This window comes from Pomacea canaliculata, linkage group LG3 (assembly GCF_003073045.1).
Source record: "Pomacea canaliculata isolate SZHN2017 linkage group LG3, ASM307304v1, whole genome shotgun sequence".
NCBI classification, from domain to species: Eukaryota; Metazoa; Mollusca; class Gastropoda; order Architaenioglossa; family Ampullariidae; genus Pomacea; species Pomacea canaliculata.
The window spans coordinates 22,153,141-22,177,590 of record NC_037592.1 but is presented as its reverse complement, the minus strand read 5'-3'; the positions used below and the strand labels follow the sequence as shown (position 1 = coordinate 22,177,590).

The window sequence follows — 24,450 nt, the reverse complement described above, 5'->3', positions numbered from 1 at the left end:
GAAGTGTAGCCAAACGAGAATAAGAACTAATAAGAACTAGACTTTATTTAGAAGATCCAGTTTTGACATGTGTTATTGACATTTATTTTGACTACCGGTTTTTATTTTGTTTATTAAAGATCCATACGTAGAACATAATATCAAAATCAATAACTTATATTACAAAATCAATAAATCTTACCATTTAATGTATCATGTGCAGCAACGATACAAAACCAAATAGTGCTAGCTAGTAAAGCGTACGTCCTTTTCAAGCACCCTTGTGATCTTTGATATGCATCTGTTGTATAGATGGCTGAAACTATAAAAGTTTAAAAGACTTATGAAAGTATGTTGGTCATTTTAATGCATACGTATGGCAGAGAATGCTAATTTAAAAATAGTGGAATGCAGTATGACGCCTAACATGCACAGTTGATGGCATCCTTAAAGATGTCAATAATTCGTCGAATAAGAGAGAGAGAAAAAAATGAGGCCACAGTCTCTTAATATTGATAATAAATGTATTAAATCTCATAATCTCTGTAGTTTTAGAATTATCAACCTCAAGCATGAATGTCAGGAAATTAAAATAAAAAGGCATGTAAAATCTTATGTAAGACAATTTACATTCACAAAACTTAATACTTCCATAGTCGTATGGTACCACATTCTTCTTCTTGTTCCTAATCATCCCTAGTGGAGCATAGCGCCCCAATGGTACTACATTAGTTGCTATAAAATTCATCCACCACATAATTTAACTTATGCTTTATAATGATACAAAGACATTCTTTGCTTTCAGCTGGCATTTGCTGACATTAGCGACCCAAAGGCTTGGACATGGCAATGCAGATTTTCTGGCATATACCAAGAGCTTTCTGTAGACCTTCAAGCGTTTCTTATTACAGACTAACTAGTCTAAAAATCCTTTTTCAAGATAGCATTAGAAAATTAAACTGCAGACATGCATCATTTTATAGAGCACTTTCATTTGATGAGAACCAAATGGCTCACAAGCCTGTGCCAGATTTCACAGGATTACAGAGAAGTAGGAGGACATTTCCAGGGACAGGAAGGGGTAATCAGAGACAGTTCTCATTGTCAATTTTAACATGTTCCTTAAAAATACCTATATCACCTTTGGTCACGGAACAACTGTTGGGAGACCTTAAAATGGAGCAGGCTACTGCTAAGCTTTTTGAGGGTCTTGTGAACCAGGACAGAGCATCTCTAGCTAGGTCAATCACTCTTGTTGAATCATCCAACTTGCAGAAACGCCATCAAGCACAGCTGCTGCTTACCTGTGTTTTACAATATTTAAAGACAGAAAATGCCAAATCTGCACGGGGTGTAAAATCATTTCGTATTGGTAAGGTTTATTTTTTAATGATAAAATCTGGTGTAAAATTGCTTTATATATGTTAAATAAGAGCAGTGATTATGATTTCACTGTAATTGAGAAGTGTTGCTTAATAGTTCTGTCAGCTCAATTAAATTGTTTTAATATTTAGTCAAAAAAAAAAATTTTAAGTTACCTAATTGTAATATTATTTAACAGTCTATGAAAGTTCATCGGCAATGGAGTTCATGCTCACTGTCTCACCTGGTGAACTGACAAAGTTTCATCTGTTGTAGTTTGTTTGAAAAAATAAGCTCTATATCCTTTGTATACCAGACATCACAAGGAGTTGGAAGGTGAAGCCATGATTCAGATTACAGTCCTTTTCTGTCTGGATTTTTAGGGAAAAAAAGAATAAAATCCATTTGCCATTTGCATTAGAGTGATGATTTTAAGTCTTAAGAAGCTGAAAACATTTAGGATCTAAAAAAGATCATTAGTGGTGTTCATAATCTTGTGTTTGTTTCCTGATCGCATTCTGACTTTTTTGTGTGTCAGGAATATCTGGCCCCCCAGGAGCAGGCAAGAGTACATTCATTGAAAAGTTTGGCAAGTTTTTGACTGGCACGGGTCATCGTGTAGCTGTACTGGCTGTTGATCCCTCCTCCAGCACTACTGGAGGTGTTACATTGAAACCTGATCTTATTTTTATAGTTCAACTTGACAACCCATGCTTACTTCCAAGTCATTGATTTAGTTTTTTTTTTAATTTGTGAAGAGCAAAATTAAAAAGTTTAATCATAAAAATGGTAAACACTTGCCATGTTTTGAAAAAAGTTTTTGGACTCCTAGGCAAATTTTCTTCAGGTGATTGGAGCTCTCTTACATGATTCATGAATGTTTTTGTATGATGGGAAACACTGAAAGAAAATATTATAACTTAGCAACTGCCACTGAGTAGAACACTTGTTTGAAAAAAGAAACAAGATATGCATGCTACAGCATAGTTACATTTTAAGTAATTGGATTTTAGTTTCATACTGCTTATATAGCAGCATCAGAGATCGAATCATTCGGTCATGGTTTTCTTTTACGCAAGGTGAGTGTTACAGGGTTGCTGTGTCTGCAGGTTCTCTGTTAGCCGACAAAACAAGGATGCCAAAGCTTTCTGTGGACCCCAATGCCTTCATTAGACCTTCACCCTCTTCTGGTACTCTAGGGGGTGTTGCTCGCAACACATGTGAAGCAGCTGTACTATGTGAGGGGGCTGGTTTTGATACCATTGTCATTGAGACAGTAGGTAAGTGAACTTGTCTGCTCTAATGTTGACATCCTTGCCCATCATTTTTTTCAACAAATTTGAAAAGTTTGAAACAAAGAAGATACTGTTTTAAGACCTTGAATATTCTTAAGCCAGATGGAAACAAAGATTGGTTCCAATGTTCATTCAAATGTCCCTGCTTTAACATATGCATGTTGCTTGTCATCAAGAATTTACATTTTATAGCTTTTTTCCAAATTTTGACCAGGTGTGGGCCAATCAGAATTTGCTGTGGCAGACATGGTGGATCTCTTCTGTCTGTTGATTCCACCAGCCAGTGGTGATGAGATGCAAGGTTTGTAGGTAGAAATATCTTTCTAGTGTTCATAATAGATCCTTTTGGTGTAATCATTCACTTTGGTTGGGTGTTCTCTACATGCATATGGCCACCTGTACTCCCAGCTACACACAAAATAATTTTGTAGAGAAATGCATATTGTATTGCCATTCAGTGGATACTTTAACTTACTGATTCTTTTCTATGTGAGTAAACTTATTTTTCTCAATATATGCAGTCCTTCTTGAGCCCATGTAATGTCTAAACTGTTACATGCAGTCGCACTTAGTTCATCTGAGATCAGACTAAATAGCTAAGCTTCAGTCAAGGTCAATAAAAGTAGTATTGGGAGCACCTTTGTGGTTAGCAATCAGCCTAGAGAATTATAAAGGCCAAACAGAGTATTTTCCTGAATAACATGAACCAGCCTGGTTCAAAGCCAACAAAGCTGGTGAGTTAGGTCCATCCTTCTCCCCGCCTCATTTGTCACAGTATGACAACATCAAATGCCCACATTGAAACTTTATACAGCATTTTTTCTCTTAATGATCCTTATCAGGTATCAAGCGTGGTATTGTGGAGGTAGCAGATTTGGTGGTAGTGAACAAGAGTGATGGGGACCTGGAAGGTGCTGCCAGACGTGTCCAGGCTGAATACACTTCTGCCCTTAAGTTCGTGAAACAGCGAACACCTCTCTGGAAACCTAAAGTATGCAACCAAGTGACTACCATTATGTGCTCAAGGAGTTTGCACTTAAATAATAGGTTCTATCCATTTTAGCTGAGACTTATCTTTTCCTATGCCAGAGGTTCATGTTTCATCTTTAAGAATAATTTATAGTTTTATTATACAGCAAAATTTAGCAGATTTCTTTTGATATTTGGATGACAGGTATTAAGAATTTCTGCTCTAACTGGAAATGGCATCTCAGAACTTGGAAGAAGATGTGTGAATACCATCAGGCAATAAGCCAAGGAGGAGATCTCAAGAAAAAAAGGGAACAGCAGATGCATGTGTGGATGTGGAGACATATCCATGAAAGGATGATGGAAATCTTCAGAAAGGACCAAACTGTTGCAAAAAATCTCTCAGAACTTGAAAACATGGTCTCTCAAGGCATTGTGACACCAGGACTTGCAGCTGACATCCTGCTGGAAAAGTTTCTGAAAAAGTTATAATGAGTAGTATGATACCCAGATACTGACAGCAGAGAGCAGATGTTAAATGTACAAAATCAAGGTTAGCAGGTTCAACCTATTATAATATGGGGTTGCTCAGTTTGGAGGCCCCTGTGGTGCTAAATTTCTTGGTCATGTTAAAAAATTATGATGTCAGCATTTCTGGAAATGCACTACAGTTAGGGCTAGATTAAAGGGCTGCATACCTTTGTACTGGATGTACAGCATTACCTGGACTCTGCATATAGATGGTGCTGCCTTATTCTTGCCTCAGCTGATCAAGGATAGCATCGATTACATGGCTTGCCTCCCAACAGTGTTGATGTAAAAATAGAGGATGAAAACGATTTTTCTTAATTTTAAGAAGGATGTAGCCTCATAACATCTGCCTAAGACTGCTTAAATCTTTGACACATCCTTTATTATTCCAGGGTTATTCATTAACCATTGTATTATAATAATAATCAAATCCTAGGAAATGTTAACAGTAGCAATAGCCAATATCTTCTTGGGTAACAACAGTAAACATTATCTACTTAAGACTTGGTACCAACAACAGAAGCATAGAGTAATATAGGAATACGTTCAGCATTGTAGGGGCAAACTAAGTGCTGACATTGAAATGGTATTCACACATGCACTTGCGAAAAAGGGATGGGGACATAATTGCATGTACTAACATGTACACATGGTGGCAGTATCAAAACACATTCTGCTTTCAGTGTTAAAGATGGAACAAAATCCACTGACAAATGGCTCACTGATCAAATGCAATCACAAAGAAATGATGTAATATTTAAAATAAAAAAATCAACTTTATAATCTTATTCGTCACATTCCAACATAAACAGATTTTGCAAGTCAGCATGCCAAAACAATTTTTATTCCCCTAAATCCTAGATCACTTGCACAACCTTATAAACCGCCACCAACCCACCAAATATTCCTTCTTAGGTATTTGTGCAGGGATTGACTGCTGGCAACAATTAAATATAACACTATAATTTCTGAAAGGTTTTTTTTTAAACATAGTAGTGGGTGTATCATGAAGAATCGTGGTAGAATCAGTAAATAAGTTTCTCCCTTTTAAGAGTGGAGGAATGAAACTTGGATTTATGAGTGTATTTAATTATGACAGAGACGTTGTTTAGTCTTATTATGGTAGAGAATCAGTAAATATGATTTTTTGCTTTTAAGAGTGAAAGAATAAAACTTAAAATCAGGCTGTGGTGTCTGTTTAAGTATGATTACTGAGCCTGATCAGTTTTGTGACTATGATTATAAACTGTGATAAAGTATCTTTTGCTTCGGCTGTCATTGATTTTTGTGTTTGCCTTTGTGCATGTGATTATGCATCTGTTAATCAGCATTAAAAAAATAATTTTAAGTTGACTATTTATGAACTTCATTTTGTCTTTGTCGCTTAAGCCATGTCTTAAGTGAGCAAGTTGTGCCCTTATGAACCTGGTTCAGAATGATCAACAATCATTCCAGTTTTGTTCTCTACTAGGAAGCAGCTCACACCAGTTTGACCATATGAGGCAAACTAGTTTTGGGGTGGTTAAAAAAAAAAGTTAATAAAAAAGGCACTGAGAATCCTTTATTGGCTAATGGATTCTTGCAGCTGACCTCTCATGTTGAAAGGTAAAAAATGGTAAATGGTATTACATTTAGAGTGTGGTGAGGTACTTTGCCAGAATGCAAGTGACAACATGGCTGTAAAGAGATGGGGGTTGCTTGCTGTCCCTGAGGGTTCCAGTCAAGTGCCTGCTTGGCAATGGTGTCAGGTGGTTTGCGCAGGGTGTGTCCTATCCAGCCCCATTTGCGTTTTTTGATGTCTTGGCTAGTGGCATTCTGGTTGGCTCTTGTCCACAGGCAGCTGTTGGAGATCTTTTCAGGTCACCTTATTCCCAGGATATGGCATAGGCATCGGTTGGTAAAGGTCTGGAGCTTGTTGTTGATGGTATTTGTCATTCTCCAGGTTTCTGAACCACCTGGGAAAAAGTCGGCTGACAATTTAACAAGACAAGCTCTGGGCTGAAACCCACAGAGGAGGCACAGGATTGAAAGACTCAGACATGGAGGAGATTGGCCACAGCGAGGCGGAGACAGCTTGCAAGACATGGTCCCAACTGGATAGGGACGACAAGAACCAGATCCGATGACATGGTGTAGCTGCGGCCCTATGCTCCATTAAAAGGAATATGACGTCTTCGTTGCCTTTTCATCTCCCATACACTAATAAAGAAGGACTATTAGAAAGTTCAAGAACCGAAACCAAGTCCATCACCAAGCAGGTTTAACAAAGGTGTTGGTGATGGATTGGACATGTGCTCTGCCAGCAGACTTCTCCAGAGTCGCCCTATGATGGACTCCAGACGGCTGAAGAAAACAAGGCCGCCCAAAGGAAACTTGAAGAACAGTGGAAAGGGAGATGAAAGGAAACTGCTGAACATGGAGTCGCTTGGAGCGGGTTTCAGCAAATTATAAAACGGTAGATCTGGTGGACACAAAACAAGTTTGGCTTTTAAGAACGAACTTTTGACTGCCTAAACCAAGTTCAGACCAGGAAGGCCTCAATTAAGGCATTGCTTTCAAGCCTTTACAACCTTCAAAGGAACAAATTTAATTTTGTAATTATTAGCTTAGCAAGTAAACCCTTGTGGCCCTATGTTCCTTGAGGAGTAAAAAGGAATAAACTAAACTAAGTAAATTCTAGAAAAAGAATCTTGTCAGTCAACACAAGCTAATATCTCCACATTCTGAAGCATATAGAAGGAAGAGTGCACACTTTCTAACAGTAAATGTTTTATTTTTACAATGTTCATAAATATTATGTTAAAATATGCCAATAAAGTTATAGAGATAATGCTTTCTCAGTATTTTTTTTTTGCTTAGCTGCATCAAGCATCAGTGTCAGATTTTAAATTAGGTATAACATCATGGTTTAATCACTCAGCAGGTGAATGCAGTTAGAACCAAAGAGCACCAGCACACAGTTCACCTGTAATTTTTTTTATTTCTTTTTTATGCAAAATATATAAATGTTACATTTCATTTAAACAAGGTGCATTTAAATTTTTAACCTGAGTATCAGTTTCCAGAGAGTACAAGTACACAATGGTTACTACTGACACCATGATCTATATACATGCATTCATCTGTATACAGAAAGTAAGTGGGGAAAGAAGTGTGAGTGAAATTTTGTCTTGAGGCAGGCACATTACCACCTATTGTCCCTTCACAGCTATAAATACAGCTATCTTTACAGCAGCAACTGCAAGGCAGTTTAAAAAAATCTTGTACTGTAATCACACCAGCTGCTTTATGATATGAATTAGGAAATAAGGTGAATGCATATTTCTTTATACTGAAGAAGGCCACGAATGTCACACCCCCACTCTTTAATCTTCCGGTACCCTTCTTGTTTCTTATTACACACACCACAGTTCTCTCATGAGGAAAAGTAGCCATTGATATTCTGCCATGTGATTCCATCATGGACAAGCTTAATAAAATCACTTATAAATGTGAAATGTTCCTTGCTAGAGACTTACTACCTGATCCTGTTTCAACCTGTTTCCTGTAAGCTTTCTTTTGAATCTTTCTATTACAGCCATTTTTTGTATTGAACAAGAAAACTGTAAAACAGCATGTTTCAAGGAAACATAGCACCACAGTGTCTATTGTGATGTAGGAGGGCTATGTTCTAAACTCACCTGAGGACTGTAGGCACATTCTGCATGTTCATAAATACAGTTCAATTACAATGTCTACAACTTTTTTTTCACAAGGAATAAAATACTCATTTGTCACTAATTATTGCTTCATAGTCTTAGGAAAATATCTTTGTCTGCATCTTGAAGTATACAATGGGCTAATCACACTATTGTGATACATGTCTGCATGACCCAATGTCAGTGACCAACAGAGTACAATAATCCCATTCCCCAACCCTTCCCAAATCTCAAAAAAAGGTCAATCCAAACTAGATTTTCCCTGAGACTGCATGTGTATGTACATGCCTGTGTGCATACACATAAATGTGCAACAACACAACCCATGTTCAGCATTCAGGTTTATCGAACTTAGATAAATGCCCTCCATGGGGAAAAAAATGTTCTAAGATTCTCCAGGAATCTTTGGTAAGATGATTTTATTTAATGGTTTAAATTTGAGAAAAAGGAAAGAAAGAAATTCATGAAGAGAAAATGCATTTAGCTTCTCTTGACCAACATATCTGAGTGCATTAAAAATATCACAAAGTTTAAAATTTTCTTTCCAAAGCCCTATCAAATGAGTACTTTAATAAATGTGTACCACAACTCACATAACACAGACAAGATCTCAGAATTAAGAAATTAACATCCTGGAAGCCCTCCTACATCATGTAATAAAAGCCGAGGTATACTGCTCTTTAAAAAGTTCTTCTAGACACTGGGAACTGCAAATGTTGCACTGACGACAGCATGCAGTAGTACAACTTTTAGGGAAGTTTTTTTTGGTCCATAGTAATGTAGCATAGCAGAAAAGGCAGTTCTTTTTTGAAGATGATGTTTTCTGTATTAAATCAGTTTTGCTATGTACACAGAAAAATGATTTCAAGCTAGCATGTGCGTTAACACATGCATAGTCCTCACAGGCAAATTTTACTGAAACCCACCAACTGCCAAACATGCTTCAATTCATAAGCATGGATAGCTAAACTGGAAGTTGCATACATGGAAAGTGCTGCCTAAGCAAGATTGTCACTTTGTTTTTGAAGAAGTCTGTAAGTACTTCACCACTCAACAAAATAGTTGTTCATAAAGACATAATAAGAGATTTTTCACAAGTGTTCTATAAATCATTTGTTTGTATGTTTGTAATAGAGAAAGAGAATGGAAAAACATCTATGTTAGTTTGACTGATGTACATCTGACAAAAAAAATCTATCAACAATCCAGGCTAGCATTTATCTGTAAATACATAAAGTGAATGTCACCTATGAAAAGATGTTGTCCTGTAGTTTTTAATCCTTTCAGGACTAAAATGACATGTGAGAGAACAAAAACAAAAATAGTGTGTGGAAATGTGCATGAGAGTGAGTCACAAGCTTAAGTGCATGGAGTTGAGACTGGTTTCTTACAGCAACCTGCTAGGAAATTTTATCTTGGAAACTGAAAATACTCATGGTCAAAATACATTTAATTTGGTGACTTACAACACTGGCCATCTTTTAAAGGCAATGAAAGCATCCACTCAGAAAAGGCAACTGAAATATCTTTGTTGTATAAGTAAACACACACAAAAAAAACAAACAAACTTGTAATGCCAGACTCCCTTTCCTTGTAACAATGACCTGTGTAAGATTAGAAGTCATATAACCAAGCATGACCAATGAGTGAAAAAAAAGTTAAGGGATGTGTCAATATAAATGAAATAACGAAGACTGCATCAGTGAGGTGGTAAAAGAGCAGCCTCAGCATATGTCAAAGGGTGAAAAAAGCGAATGAGGTGTCATTGTAAATGCACATGATAACAAGACTGCCCATGAGGTGTCAACACTGCTGTAAACGAAACAATGACATTCAAATTTGTAATGGTGAAAGAATTTCGTTACAGGTCAGTATATACTTTGAGGAAAAGGGCCCTACCTCAATGAACAAGTGTCATCATCTCACTGTGAATGTATAATTTGTATTCCATAGCCCCAATACCTCTGTAATCTTTCCCTTCCACATGCTTGTCTAGCTAAAACAAATAAGTTAACAGGTAGAGTTTAGGTTCTAAAATACTCCTGAAAATAGGCAATTTATGCATCCTCATATTCTGTAGGTGCTCTCTGAAGGCAAGGACTATGAAACTATGAAGTTTTCATCCTTTGAACCATTTAAAAGACCAGGACTGATTCTAGTCAAACAGGAGACTGACACAGTTTTTGTGTAGGTATTTTCTTTCCCAATCAAGCATATGTAACAGACATATTTAAGAAGAGTGTCAAAATTTGAAGGAAATTCCAACGGATTTTTCATCTTTCAAAAGAGTGGTTGATAAAATATGCCTAAGCACTGCTCATTGGGAATCAAACTAGTCAAAGTTCTAGTATGCAAAGATTTTTCAAAATGTTATACACTTTAAAATGTCACAAATTTTGGGTGTTCAAAATAACAAGAGCTTAAGTTGAAACAAATGATTAAGAAGACTGCTAAAAAAATTTGTGTAGTTTTTTAAAACTGTTACAGATTCACATTTTTGTTTATTTACAGTTTGTTTAGGTGTAACTTCATTTGGTGGTGCACAAATAATAATGACGAAGAGATGGGGGATTGACACATTATCAGCAAAAGAACAGAAGATAAAATATCTGCAGGAATAACTGGTTAATGAACCAAACTATATATTCCCAGTAAGATGCCCACAGCATCGTCAGCAATTATAGCATGTCTTTTTGGGGCAAGCTTTCTCACTTAACAGAGAGAAAGTGGTTTTCCTGAGAGCTGCAAAAGAAAAAGAAGCCTATTAGCTGCTTTTGACAGACAACCACCTCTACCAAGAACACGTCTAGTTTAAAGCTAAGTGTTCAGGCAAAGGCAGACTGGTTACAATAATACCTTTGAGAGTAATGCTGTTAAAACCCAGAGATGGCATGAACATGCTTAAACGCAGTCAGAAGCAATGCTCCTTATGGCCGCCATAGAAAGAGATTCATAAATGACGGCAAAATTCAAAGTACAATAAAATGGACAATGAAGTGAGTTGTGGGGATGATTAAAGCACAATAAAATGGACATTAAAATTATGAGGTTTTCCCCTGTAGAATATATATATAATTTTTTTTTTGTTTGTTCAGTCTTGCACACAAGAAAACAGCCTTTGTTGTAGTGAAGATGATCCATCACTGAGTCGGAGTTCTACAAGCTCATCTGACCCATGGCATGACTCTCGTACACTTCTAACAATGACAAAGAACAATCCCAAAATACTCTGCATCTTCTTGGATACAAGCTTTCTTACAAAACAAAGAATATCTTTGGAGATGAGATTTTCAATATATGAGAACTATATCACATTCCCAAAACTCACATATATAAAGCAGGTCTTGCTCTCAGGTCTTCATTATCTTGCACTTTTCACTTACCCCTCCATATACTCCCCCACCGCCCAACAAAGAAAAACAAACAAAAAACCACCCAAAAGTATCATGCACTCCTTTTGATTTTTGCAATAGTTGTCAAGTAAAAAAAAAAAACAAAAACAAAAACATTTTCCTCACTATTCTTGACACTGCTTAGAAATTCTCTGACATAATTAACGCAATCATCATGAAGTAAGCAGGGCTAGTCACCAACTAGTCCTGCCAAGGACACACACCTGTCCACAACCAACAACAGCATTTCTTAAAAAGACAGTTTTATAAAAAAAATTCCCAAACAATCCCCGATCACCCAGACATTTGAGTATATCGATCAATTATTTATAAAAGAAAACACACCAAGCAGGTAGTACACTATGATATGACGGAGGGATAATCTGTACAAATGAGTATGATACCAATGATATGAAATAAATATGACCCATTACAACACAGACATGGCGGAACAACAATACTCCAACTCACCCCGAACCAACTCTCCAAAAGGCAACAAATCACAAGAACTGCATTAATATTTAGTCATTTGTTCATATTCAGTACACAGACACATTTCACTTTTTTAAACTCCTCCAATCAAATATGGATCGTGCAATAAAGGCATTTTAAAAATATGCATACATTCTAACACACTAAGTAGTGGAAAGGGACCTCAAATAACAATCAGAACCATCAAGGCCATTTTTATATTACAAATAAACACAACTAAACGTTCTCCCCATGGAACCTAGCTTCAAACTGCAATTTCTAAATACGGTTGGCCACAGTTATCCACCACAAAAAAGCCATACCTTACAAAATGGAACACAAATCTGATATTGCAAGAAACAGCATACGGAATCATTAATAAACCATGATTTAGTAAGAACATCTGGGGATCTAACACACATAAAAAATAATTTGACATTGCATATGCAAACTAAGCCCTCTTAAGCTTCTAGGCATAACTAGCAATGACACACAATTTCAATAATCAGCAAAGCAGAAATAAATGATGCACCTTCCTAGAAAACTAACCAGTTCCCTTTTCCACTTAAAAAAAAAATTAATAGAAATGCATATTTTGTCTTCTTGGAAACACAAATGAAGCAGGCAGATTTCCAAAGCTACCACTATGACTGCAGTATCATGCACCATTCCATAGCTGCACACTGCTTAAAGAAAAGGAAAGTAGTTACATGATTTTTGTCTAGATGCACTTCTTACAAAAACATTACTACCACAATGGTTATGCTTGACTTCCAGGAAGAGACTTACTTCAGATGGACACATTATATATCTAAACAATTAATTTTTTATGGTCTGTTTTAGAGTCTAGATAAGGATCATGGCACTTGGCATGAGGTGCACATGTGGTTGTTCTCAGCAATAAAAGACCTCCAAGGCAACTTTGGAAATGAAGGTGCATAACTGTATATATACGTGTGCCCTTAAAATAGTTCATGCATTTCCTAGCCCTTTTACTGCTGATATAAACATGAATCAATAAGCCAAGTGTGGATATAAGTGAGCTGGGGAGGCTTGTGACAAAGCAAGAGGATTTGAATAAAAATTAAAACCTGTGGGAAGAGTTAAAGAACTGGGTAAAGAATAAGACCTAGCAAGTCAAACGTAAAGTTTAGCGACATCACTTTAAGCAGGAAATGCAATCTTTTGTATTGCGACTTAAAAAAAATACTTTAATGAAAATCTACATATTATTTACATATTACACAGACAATATGACTAACACTGCAAACCACTGGGCATTAAAATTTTACCTTCTTTTGCATCGTGACAAGATAAAGTCTGATGATGTCAGGCAGTTTAAAAATGCATTTTTTATATTTTTTGGGAAAGATATAAAAACACTAATCTTGTAGTATGCTATGGCTGAATAATTTGAAAATATTCAGTATATCCCAGCATTCCATTTGGATGAAGGATGCAAACCAGCAAATAAAAGAAATATGCCAGTATGCATTTATAAAAAAAAACAACCCAAAAAACATGAACAAGATCTCATGATCTTTCTTCTTTGGGGTAGGTTGGTGAAGTGAGGAGAGAGATATTGCTGACAAAGACTTGTTTTAACATAAATACACTTTTGATCATGTTCAGTGACATGCCTAACAAAGGCATGCAAAAATTTTCAAAGCTTATTGTTTTGATTGTAAGTACAATTCACGCTCAAATAAACACTGAGAAAATTAAACGACAAAATTAAAGTACATGAGGACCCAACTTGTTGCAGGAAAACCAAGGTGGCACTGCTTGCATTAAATGACAAACAATCCACCAACTGGTGTTGAGATGGGAGCATCAGGTATATTTGCACAGAGAAGACAGTGGTGGTTGTGGGGGACAACTGGTTTTACGCAAGTCAGCAACTAAGGCAGCACTGCCAGCTCTATAAACAGGTGCAACACGCACAGAAAAAATACAAGATTTGAACCCAAGACAGCCCCTCAGGATATTGGTGACAGGCACTAATCGCTACACCGCCAGACTGCAAGAAGACAGTAGTGGCTGTAAGAGATGACAGCTTCTAACATATAACTACAAAATTTGTGGAGTGGGTGGTAACGGATGGGGGAAACAAGTGTGGTGTTAAGATGGTGTTATCAAAGACGTGGTGGAATTTGTGTCTGGAAAGTACAATAACATTAATGAAATTTCCAAAAAGGCAAAGTATGCATTTCTTTTTTTAATATAGTTAAAAAAAAAAAATGATGTGATTATGTGTCATCTGACAAATTGCTTAACACAACTTTTCACAAATTTTCTATAAAACCTGTAACAAAAAATATCTGACAATATCACATAAAAAAAGTTTCCATCCTAAAACATCCCTTACACCCCCTTCCCCACTCAGAAAATCCAAAGTCAAAGGTGAACTGTGATTAGTCATATGGACAGTCCTTCCCAAGTGCTTCTGTTGAAGGTTTAACCCAGACAACAGCCAACTCTCTCTCTGGGATTTGTGGCATGAGGGGAAAAAATTCAAATAGCCTAACAATAAATAAATTAATAAATAAGCTTTAGAATATACTGCATTTCACAGCAAATAACTACAACAAATATTGCGACTAATTACCAAATCTATGACAAGAATGCCACAAAATATATCTGCTTTGAATAATTTGAAAAAGAAAACCTTACAAAAATCTCAGTCACTGAAAGTAAGGTTCAAGCCAAAAATTAGTTGTTCCACCCAGTTTTCAAGCCATACAAGGGCAAGACTGCCTGTCCCCTCTTGCTTCTTATTTTGAAACGCATGAATGTTGTTCTTTCACCAGATTCTTTGTTATTGGCACTCTGGATATGGAAATTGTTCTGATTACCCACAATTTTTGCTTTCTATATTTTTTTCTTTTAACTTTTGGGGGGGGGGGGGGAACCACAATCTGAAAACTGCAAAACTTACACCTCACTCCCATAGTCATTTTTTTTCCTTGTCTTCCCAGAAGGCAGAGAGAGTCAAGTCAAAGATATTTCAGGTCCAGATTTTAAATGTCACTTGTGGAAGGCATGCTGAACATGCTAATAACAATTATTAGGGCACTTTTATATACCATGCTTTTCATGGTCTTAAACAGTCTTCCTCACGGCTCACCACAGCATTCTCTTGTCCTCCCAAAATCAACCCTCGCCTTTCACAAGGACACACATGAAACAAATTTAGTAGGAAGTGACCCTGCATTATGCACAGAAGTCTGTGATGAGCACCTGCAGCAGCAGTAGTTCCAATACCTAAGTCACCGGCTTTGTCCTGCATCTGTCAATAATGCAGTTACAGAGAATGAAGTTCCCCTTCTTAGCATGTATATACAGGGACACCTTCAGTGCAGGTGGGAGGGCAACAAGTGCTGTCAACAAAGTTTCAAAATGCAAGAAATTAAACTGTGGAGACCATAAAACTCTCCTTGAATTCAATTCTGTGATGCAAAAATGGCACAGCCAGTGAACAGGGAAGCAAAAATAGCAAACATACACAAAATCCCCAAGAAAGTTGCCTCTACTTCTGCAAGTGCAAAGTCAACGATTGGCTACAGAAACATTTAGTACAATGAAGACACTCCTCTTCAGATAGATTGTGCCAAAATATACTGATATTTCTGCAAGGCCATGCTCTCATCTGCAGCACTCGTCTCCAGTCTTGGATCCTTGAGGACTCAATATGCCAAAGACTATCTTGGGGGGTTAGTCTGCTGGCAAATGTGTTTTTCATGAACCATGACAGCTTCTCCTGCATATCTGATAGCACAGTAACTTCATATAGGTGGAAGGGCCTTTGTTCTTTTATATTTAGCTTGTAAGCATTGCAGGTCCACAGTCCTGGAGATGAAAAATACACTTCACACTTCCTCTCCTATACGGTCATCATTAAAAAATTCCTCTCCTGCCCGTTCTTCCCTGTCTACAGCCGTCTCATGAGGCACTACTGGCACACTGACGTTGACAGTTGTAAAGAATGCCATCTTTTCTCTGTGAACACAAAAAGTCAGGGTCAACATGACTGCAACATTCAAATGCTGGAAGTGATAAAGAATTATGGTCATGACAGGTAGTGTAAGGGTCGAATAATCATAACTCTACAAAATGCTAGTAAGAAATTTCCTGGAAAATTAATTCACCACAATCACGGAACAAAAGAACCTGAAATGAGAGCTGCAATACTGTGTGGCGATTTTTTCCAGAAAAACACATGAGCAACTATGTACATATAGCACATACCTGAATGACAATGCCCGAGACTTCTGAGAATCTTGGCGCATGCGTTGAACATCGCGAGTCACCTTTTTCATCAAGTGCTCTGCTCTTCTATCCTGCTTGGATACATATATCTTGCGGTTTGGGCGCTGCAATAAATGTAAAGACATTTTGTTCAATAATAATAAAGTCTATACATTTAAAAAAAAATATAAAATACATAAGTAGTTTGTATGGCTTGCTTGCTGATCATGTAAGAATTAAGAAAAAAGGTGTGGCAACCCATTTTTGTAAATATCCTAGCCATTTAATCTCCATTCTGTTCATTTTTGTTATTTGCAGATTGTAGAAACAAATATTTATGTTAAAAAGTAATATTTAATAATTTAAGATCACATCATACTCATGCCCCTACAATACAGCATTTTGACATACCATAATATCTATCCCAGAGATCCAGTCTACACTTCTAGAGTGTCAAGGCTGAAATGTCAAACATGTTTTACACGGAAAGCTAATATTAATAATGGCACGTAGAGGCTATGTGACCTATTATTTGCTGTTCAATCTTTTGTTCAAAACCTCTGCTCCCCAGGAATAAAGTAAGTGACAAAAGGGTAAGATTAGAAGAAACCTTGCAGGAAGTGCCTGCTGCTTCTCACCAGTTTGTCTGCCTCCACTATCAAACTGTTGAACTGCTCATTATCCACGAGCCAGCTGGGCAATTCTGTTTCCCCTGTTCATGTAGAAAGAGGAAGAGAGGGAAAGTGAGAAAATACTTAAGGGTGCACTTTTCCACTACTTTAACCCTGATTCCTACAAAATCAATTTATCTTTGATCTTACATAATATGTAAGATTTTACAATCCCTCTCAAATTTGATCTTATATATTATGAAAAATAATGCATCAACCTCTACATTCATGCTGCACTTTCTAACATGTCGGATAAGCCATGATCGTCGAAGGTCTGATGGACAGAAAGAGTCCAAGGAAACCAGGAAACCTCATGAAAAACAACTCTACCAAAATAAAATTTTTCCTGCTGTGAGATATTATGAAAGTATTAGACTTTGACAAGGGTTTTGATAATAGTTACTATTACAAATATTTCCATCATCACTGAAATGATGACACAGGAATGCACCCATCTCAGTACTGAGAATAAGGAGGGCAGCACTTTGCTCAACAAGAACAGAATGAATTCACCTCTCTTTTTGGCCCCCTCCAGCTGCTGTTTGAGCTGCCTTAGACGAGCTATCTCATCTTGCAAGCATGATAAGCGAGTATGGAAAGCCTGCAGATCAAGCTCCAAGTCCAATGATGTGCGTACGGGCAGCCGGGCTGTCCCTCCTGGTCCACCGATTGCCAGTCCATTCATCTGCAAAAAGTAGAAGACAAACAACATTCAACTTTAGTGCTACAAACACTTTTTTTTACATGAAATGATAACCAAAAAAAATGTTCACTTGCACAGGGTAATGAGACAAGTACTTTAGTGACAACAGACTGGTATGAACGTAGCAAAGATGAAAATAATTAAAAAAAGAATGGCTTGACCCAATGATTAATCCATCAAACTGCCACAGTAACTCATTTTTTCATAAGCGTTAGTGAACTAAGTGTGTAATGGCTGAATCTTTTACTTTAAAACAATTTGTGCTGAAGTATGTACCTTCTTCCATCGCAGACTCTTGCGCTCCATTGTATTTCTCTGGAATGGTCCTCGTTTGTAAAGAGGCATAGAGCTGTCACTGTCACTGCGATTAAGCTATTGCACACAAATAACCTTAAATGTGAATAAACCGATATACACAGAACATAACTAAACACATTTTGTACTTTAACAAATAGTACTTAACAATTAAGTAAATTTGCATAGCACATTCTCCCAGCCAACAGGCAAGCTCACTATGCTGAACGACATCCATAAAACAGTAAAGCACGATCACTGCAGATTTAATATCTCCCTGTATCATTACCCAGCACTCTAATTATATAGTTCTGGGTATATTATAATTTCATTAGAGTGCAGGTTAACATGTTAGTCTAACATCAATAAGACCATGAAGTCTGCCCTCAACACAATTTTTTTTGAAAGACTAGTTAAAACTATTAGTTATCTTGCATTCTTAAGCAAAGAATAAAGAAAATCTTGACATCGCTTCCGATCATCACAGGAATGAAAAAAAAGTTTTCACATTGGGAACAATTAAATAATACACAATTAAACAGATCATGACAACTACAGACATAAAAGATCAAAGATTACTTTGCAAATGTAGTCTGCACCATGGTGACAGGCAGGTGAAAAAGTCTGTGAACGTCTTATGGTACTGTTGCGAACACTGTGGTGTGATCTTCGTTTGCTTTCATGGACTCTATACTCTCCCTCTGTATTTGTCTCGGCATCACATGTTTTGATTTGTGGTGACTCATCTGATTCTGTAAAGTGGTCGTCATAAACATTTTCCACTGACTGCACCAACTCATCCAGAACATCTTGAATCATCTCTGTGTAGTCCTGAATATTAAGCAATAACATACATTAATGAAAGCTGCAAGTAAGAAAATCATCTGCTTCCCCCCACACCCTCATTTTAAAACAAAAATGAGTTCTACCTTTTCATCTTCCTCCTCCACATCTTCTTCTTCTTCCTCCTCCTCCTCCTGTCTGGTACTTGGAGGAAGCATGGTGTCAAAGGCATGGTCCTTCATGTCTTCAGGACCTGGATGAGACAACCAGCAATCAACCTAGCCATTATACACTATAATGACTATAGGTTTATTGATACTAAACATTTTAACTGTTATTAACAACATCGAAGAAAGATGATCAAATATACACAGCAATTCTATTTCTTTCCCAAACAAAATCATGCAAGGATGCAATTCCGTTTTCAAGCAATTGAATTCAGTTCCACCTCTAGCCGGCTGTCAAAAATAATTCTCCTGAATAGATAATCATAAAATGACGAAAATCATATTCAATAAAAACAAAAAACAAAAAAAAAATCTTTAAAATAGCCGTAACAATCTTACCTTGTGCTCGAGTGAGTGTGGAGGTCTGGGAAGAAATAATCGTTGATTCATCACTACTTTCTTCTTTCAATGACAGAACAGTGGGATGCAGTGTCTTTCCTTGACTGTTACAAACAAAACTTAGATTTAAAAAAAAACTTATCTTCCAGCCTTTAAAATTGTTCAATTATAACTAAAATAAAAAAGAAATATGAAGCGGAAAAAAACCAAGATCTGGTACTGAAGTGTTTAAACTCATAGCATTTGCTGGAAGCATAAATGGATTCTTTTATGTATACAGAAGTGAGTTGCTCCCAACTTTAAAAAAGAAACCTTCTCCCTCCTTAAGATACTAAAATGGGTGGTCTCATATTAACAAGCACAAAAAAAGGAGAAAATAATCATGTAAACAACAGTAAAAAGTAGGTTTTAAAAAAGCATTATATATAGAGTTTATTAAAAAAAAAACAACCTAAGCTCACCATATCACTGGGTTTCTTTTATTTAAAAAAAAAAAGAAAAGAAAAGAAAAAAACACCCTTAAGATCATGTTACTACCTCATATCTCGTGAGTTGTCTCCTGATGACATGTTTTCATCACTGGCAATGGAAGCTTTCCTTAGTTTGGCAGATGAAGCTTCTAACAGCTGATGAACTCGATCCTTCTGACCAAGGACGATAGTCAACAAAGGTATTAAATTAGTATTTTTTTTCAGTTAACATGAAAAAGTACAATAAGAAATGCTTTACACTCAGATATACAGTGTTCCATTATTATAGTGAACAACAGAAGAAAGACAAGGTGAAGGGAGGCAGAAATTTCTGCTTAATCTCAGTTGTGTGCGCTGACTAATTCATCTCAGGTTTTACATGCATCTTCCTTCACATGCTTTATGGCAGGTTCTGTCCCTATAAATCCTTTTTTAATTATTATTTTCAGGTATTTTCAAATTGCAAACAGAATCATATTAGCTAATGACTCCCATCTTGATCTTGTTTTCTTTTGTTTTTCAAAAGCAGTGGCAGATTTATCATAAATTTCATTCAATAAATGATAAATTCAGTTTCATTTTATATAAAGCTGTCAAGTAATTTTAAAATTTGCATTCACTTAAAATGATGCCAATCTTCTCTAAATTGCAGCAGTATGCAAACACATTTGGTCCATATAAGACTAAATGCTACATCTTTAAAATACCCGAGAAACACCAACTCTAGCACAGTGGTTCTCAATTTCGGACTGCAGACCACTTTACTTAAGTAAAAAATATGGCGGACCACCAAGTCCTAAAAATCACTCTGTACTATGAATTTCAAATTTAAATTGCCGCATTTCTTTCATTACAATTCAAAACTAAATGTCCTTCTGTGACAGTAGTGTAGTACTAAGTTGACATAAAACTACGTATACATCGTTCTTTGTAATTAAAATGTTAATGCGAGGAATGCATCACTTTAAACATCACTTTGCTGACATATGACGATGGTCAGCCGCGGACCACACTTTGAGAACCACTACTCTAGCATATTCTTCTCACCTGCTTTGCATGCAGATGCAGCTGTGCTGGCTTTAGTCCATCAGAGCTGGAGGATGAAGATGGGATGCTGTGCTGACTGCTAGCAGCGGCTGTGGTGGGGTTAATGGTGGTGGTAGTGACCGTTGAGGTTGTGGTCATACTTGCAAGGGCAGTAGGTGGTTTAGGAGGTTTTAAAGCAAAAGGGAGATCTGCCTGCATGAAACTTGAAACTTAGAACATTGTACCAGCGTAGAGACACTGTCCGTGGGTCGAAGTCTGCAAGACTTAGTTGGGCACAACCCTGAAATCACACACACACCACAATGGTTTTAACAAAATTGAATGTGACCCCGAAGATGTAGATTCCCAAACACCTCACCACATGCAATTTTATTCACATATCTTGCTTTAAAATTCAATTTTATTTGCTGACTTTCCAGAGAGGTAAAAGACAAAATATGATAAAATATGTATCCTCTGCACACTATAATTATGAAGCATTCTACTTGATTGAATTTACTATAAAGCACCACAAATGAATTATCAAAATCATTATCAAACTGATTCTGAATCTCACCAGACACTCGTCTCCCTGGACTTCGTGTACACTCCACACATTGAGTTGAATGCTGTTGCTGTATAGCCTATGTTCTGCTAGACTGACATGGAACACCTCCACAAACTTAGGTGCCTTCAGGTCACTAACCAGCTTTGTGGCCCATGACACGTTGACACTTGGCACAACTGCGACCTTAATACATCTGTCAAGATCAAACTGAGAATTAATTAAAGCTAATTCTGTTTCAGTCTCATGTGAAAAAAAAAAGATGACAGGTCACATGACATGTAAAAATTTTATGTTGGGAGGTATTAGGAGCAGTTTTAGATAAGGAGAAAATAAGAGCACAAGTATGGATGAAATATTTCAGATAACTCTGTGACTGGAACAAGAACTGATAAGATACTGTGTATACACTGCTTGGCTGATGGAAGTACTCTTAAATGACTGTTACCTTCTGTGTATATGTTGTTTTATATTTTTAAATATTGTATTTTATGTTACGTATCTGTGCAAAGGAATTAAAAAAAAGAGAATTATTTATTTCTTGCATACGTGTGTGTGCATGCATGTGTTGTGCACAGAAAGTAGATTCTAGCTAAACCTGCTGAAGTTTTATGATTACGATGATTATTAATATATAAATGGGTGTTTCTATTCAAAAAAGCAAGATATGCATGGTTTCAAAAGACAAAAGACATTGCACAACTTACACTTTGCCACCTTCAGGGAATGGAAGGGCAGACATATTCCGTGCTTGCTCAATTCCTATCAGAAGTTGCTTGTCTACCCCTTCATATCTGTGGAGGTACAGACAAGTGAGACCACTTGAGAGATCACATATCAGACAAAGACTAAAAAAACAAGCTTTGCTTATAATTATAGTCTGGTCTAATTTTAAGTAAAACATCTTTAACTATTTTTCTTCTTTAAACAGCTCCAAGATATTATTTCAACATATCAACCAATGTATCACTTAAATAAACAAAATAAAAATTTTAAAACAACACAAAAGGGACATATGGTCTGCAAGCATATATATACAGAAGTTTACAAAATGAGACTAGGAAAAATACATTATGTAAATATGGTGGTAAGAATATATTTTACTTTCTGAATCAAAATTCTGCACAACAGACACCTTGACCTTTAGCTAGTGTTTTATATGGAAACAAAGACAAAAACTATCCATTAATTTTTCCTTTTTATCAAAGTTTGTTAGCCACATTTAGTTTTCAACAAAGAAACAAAGAAACTTCATATTAAACTTCATATTAAAAAACTTCATATGAAAAAAAAAAAACTTGCTTTGGATATAATAAGAATAGCAAATTAAACAGAAGATACACTAAAATCAAAGCACTATTCACTTACTTGAGTTTTACTTGAATCTGAGCAGTTTCTAAATTTGTTTCTAATACTTGATCAATGAAACCCGTCCTGTAAATCAGACCATGCCATAGTATAATGATGTAATATTTTTGTCATATAATGATAATGTATACACCATCATCTTTCTCACTATTATGAATAATAGAAGCAAACAATGCTATACACATTCACACTTGTTTTAGATCTTCAGTTTTCTGTGACATTCTGATATTACCAGAGTGGCTTTTGTCTTGCAGTTCTGGAGTATTTACTAATCCTGAATCAATGCATTGTACACAACAAAAACAAACATGCATAGCAGAAAGCCTGGGTGACATCATCTTATGATCTAGCTTGAACCATATATCGCCTTTAATAATCAAACAACCTAATTATCCCTCTCATCAATTTATGCAGGCACATATACTCACAAGCTAACATGTGCAAACAGTTCTAATTCTTCTCAAATGGTTAACGACAATTTTTAAAAAGTCTGCAAACTTACCGTTTGACAGTGCCCTCAAAGACACCCGAATCCCCTGCCACAGATTCATCACTGACTGCTGCTGACACACTACAAGTGTTGCCACCTGACAGGTTGTTGCCAACGCCCGAACTACTCTCACTGATGGGACTAAGTGGAGGGTTGGACAAGGCATCCATGGTGTCCACACTCCCAACTAACATTCGCCTTGAGCTGGATGTGACAAATGTCCCAGAAGCTCCACCTTCCTTCTCTCTGTCTCTGCAGTCCAACAAGCTGACCTGACCAATGCCCGCAATGCTACTATCTGCAGAGAGAGCCATATCCAGCCCTGACAAGACTTTCAGCTGTGAAGGTTGCACACCTGGCATGGGCAGAAGAGCAGCAGGAAGCACAGCAGATGGCAACTCCACGATGGGGTCTGCACTACATAGGGCACTGTCTGATCTCACAGGGTCCCTTGCATGAACTTCATCACCTTCAAGAATGGTCTCCGGTGACAGGCCGACAAGCACTTTAGGCTGGTCTGGGGCCCGAATCCACTTGTTGCTGCCCAGACCTATACCACCACTAAGAGCACTGGTCGGCAGCAATAATCCTCTTTGACGTTCGATGGCACTCATGTGCTGCTCATAACTTGGTGGTGGTCCAATGCTGTACGGTGAAACTGGGGGTGACGAGAGAGAAGAATAGGGTGAAGTCTGCTGCAAAGACACACTTTCAGAAGAACCCACCACATTAGCTGTACTGCCGGCCATGACACTCTGTAGGTAGTTTGTGGTGGCAGCTGCAGTGATGTCAGCATGTGGTAGCATGGCAGCTGTTGCTGTCGTTTCACTGATGGGTGACATGTTGTGACCTTGAAGCAGCTTCTCTACACGTTGATGTAGCTCCTGCAGGTTGATCTCTGATCCTGTAACTCCAAGGCCCGAGCCAAGAACTCCAGCCTGACCATACACGTCCAGCGTGCTAAGGGAGTTGAGTGAGCCTCGACTACTAGCTGACAAAGAGCCCAAGGAACCTAACGAGGAGCCCGAAGACATGGAAAGAGTGCTAAGTGACAGACTGGAAAGAGAAAAAAACATCGATGAGAGAAATTGTAAAAATTACTTCTTGCCTGTCTGTGTAAACAAATGCAAACAACAACACACATTCATATCCTTAAATAGCTGTGTGGTCACTGTATGAGTCATTTTTCAAGATTTAAAAAAAAAATTCTCCACCATGCCTACCATACTAACATGACTTCTTGAAGATAACTCTGCAGTTACAGAAGTTCACTGCAATTTTCTTACAACTGTCACACATGACAGTTTCTTCAGCTGTCTCCTGCTTTCTTAGTTTAAATTTTACACGTCATTTCTGCTTCATTGGACACAGGAAATCACAAAAGCATATGAACAACAGGAAATCACAAAAGCATATGAACACATTACATTCTGCTGAATAAAATTTGCAGTATTAATAACATGCAAATCAATATGTGCAGCCAAATGAACATAAACAAAGATACCCAGAATGGAAAGGTTTGTTCTGAGGCAGAGAGGTGGGAAAGGGTTAAAGGCTTCAGTGTTGCAA

The 24,450-nt window shown here is 37.1% G+C and overlaps 2 protein-coding genes across 2 annotated transcripts in view; one reads left to right on the top strand and one right to left on the bottom strand.

The window, feature by feature from the left end:
• The first annotated feature begins 43 nt into the window (after positions 1-43).
• Positions 44-6,770, top strand: LOC112559115 (methylmalonic aciduria type A protein, mitochondrial-like). Its single transcript, XM_025230084.1, is given in 8 exon segments — positions 44-328; positions 785-1,351; positions 1,880-2,002; positions 2,451-2,621; positions 2,851-2,937; positions 3,479-3,627; positions 3,811-3,850; positions 3,853-6,770. Coding segments are annotated over 7 exon segments (1,344 nt in total). The 5' UTR covers positions 44-328; positions 785-822; the 3' UTR covers positions 4,098-6,770.
• Positions 6,771-14,588: 7,818 nt separating this feature from the next.
• The window catches only part of LOC112559117 (protein KIBRA-like), a 28,078-nt gene continuing 18,216 nt past the window's right edge, over positions 14,589-24,450 (bottom strand). The window contains 15 exon segments of the mRNA XM_025230086.1: positions 14,589-15,696; positions 15,946-16,070; positions 16,584-16,657; positions 17,130-17,301; positions 17,596-17,691; positions 18,193-18,444; positions 18,543-18,649; positions 18,963-19,066; positions 19,500-19,606; positions 20,480-20,638; positions 20,640-20,759; positions 21,036-21,219; positions 21,731-21,817; positions 22,392-22,457; positions 22,894-23,937. Coding sequence (XP_025085871.1) covers positions 15,567-15,696; positions 15,946-16,070; positions 16,584-16,657; positions 17,130-17,301; positions 17,596-17,691; positions 18,193-18,444; positions 18,543-18,649; positions 18,963-19,066; positions 19,500-19,606; positions 20,480-20,638; positions 20,640-20,759; positions 21,036-21,219; positions 21,731-21,817; positions 22,392-22,457; positions 22,894-23,937 — 2,827 coding nt within the window. The 3' untranslated portion in view covers positions 14,589-15,566.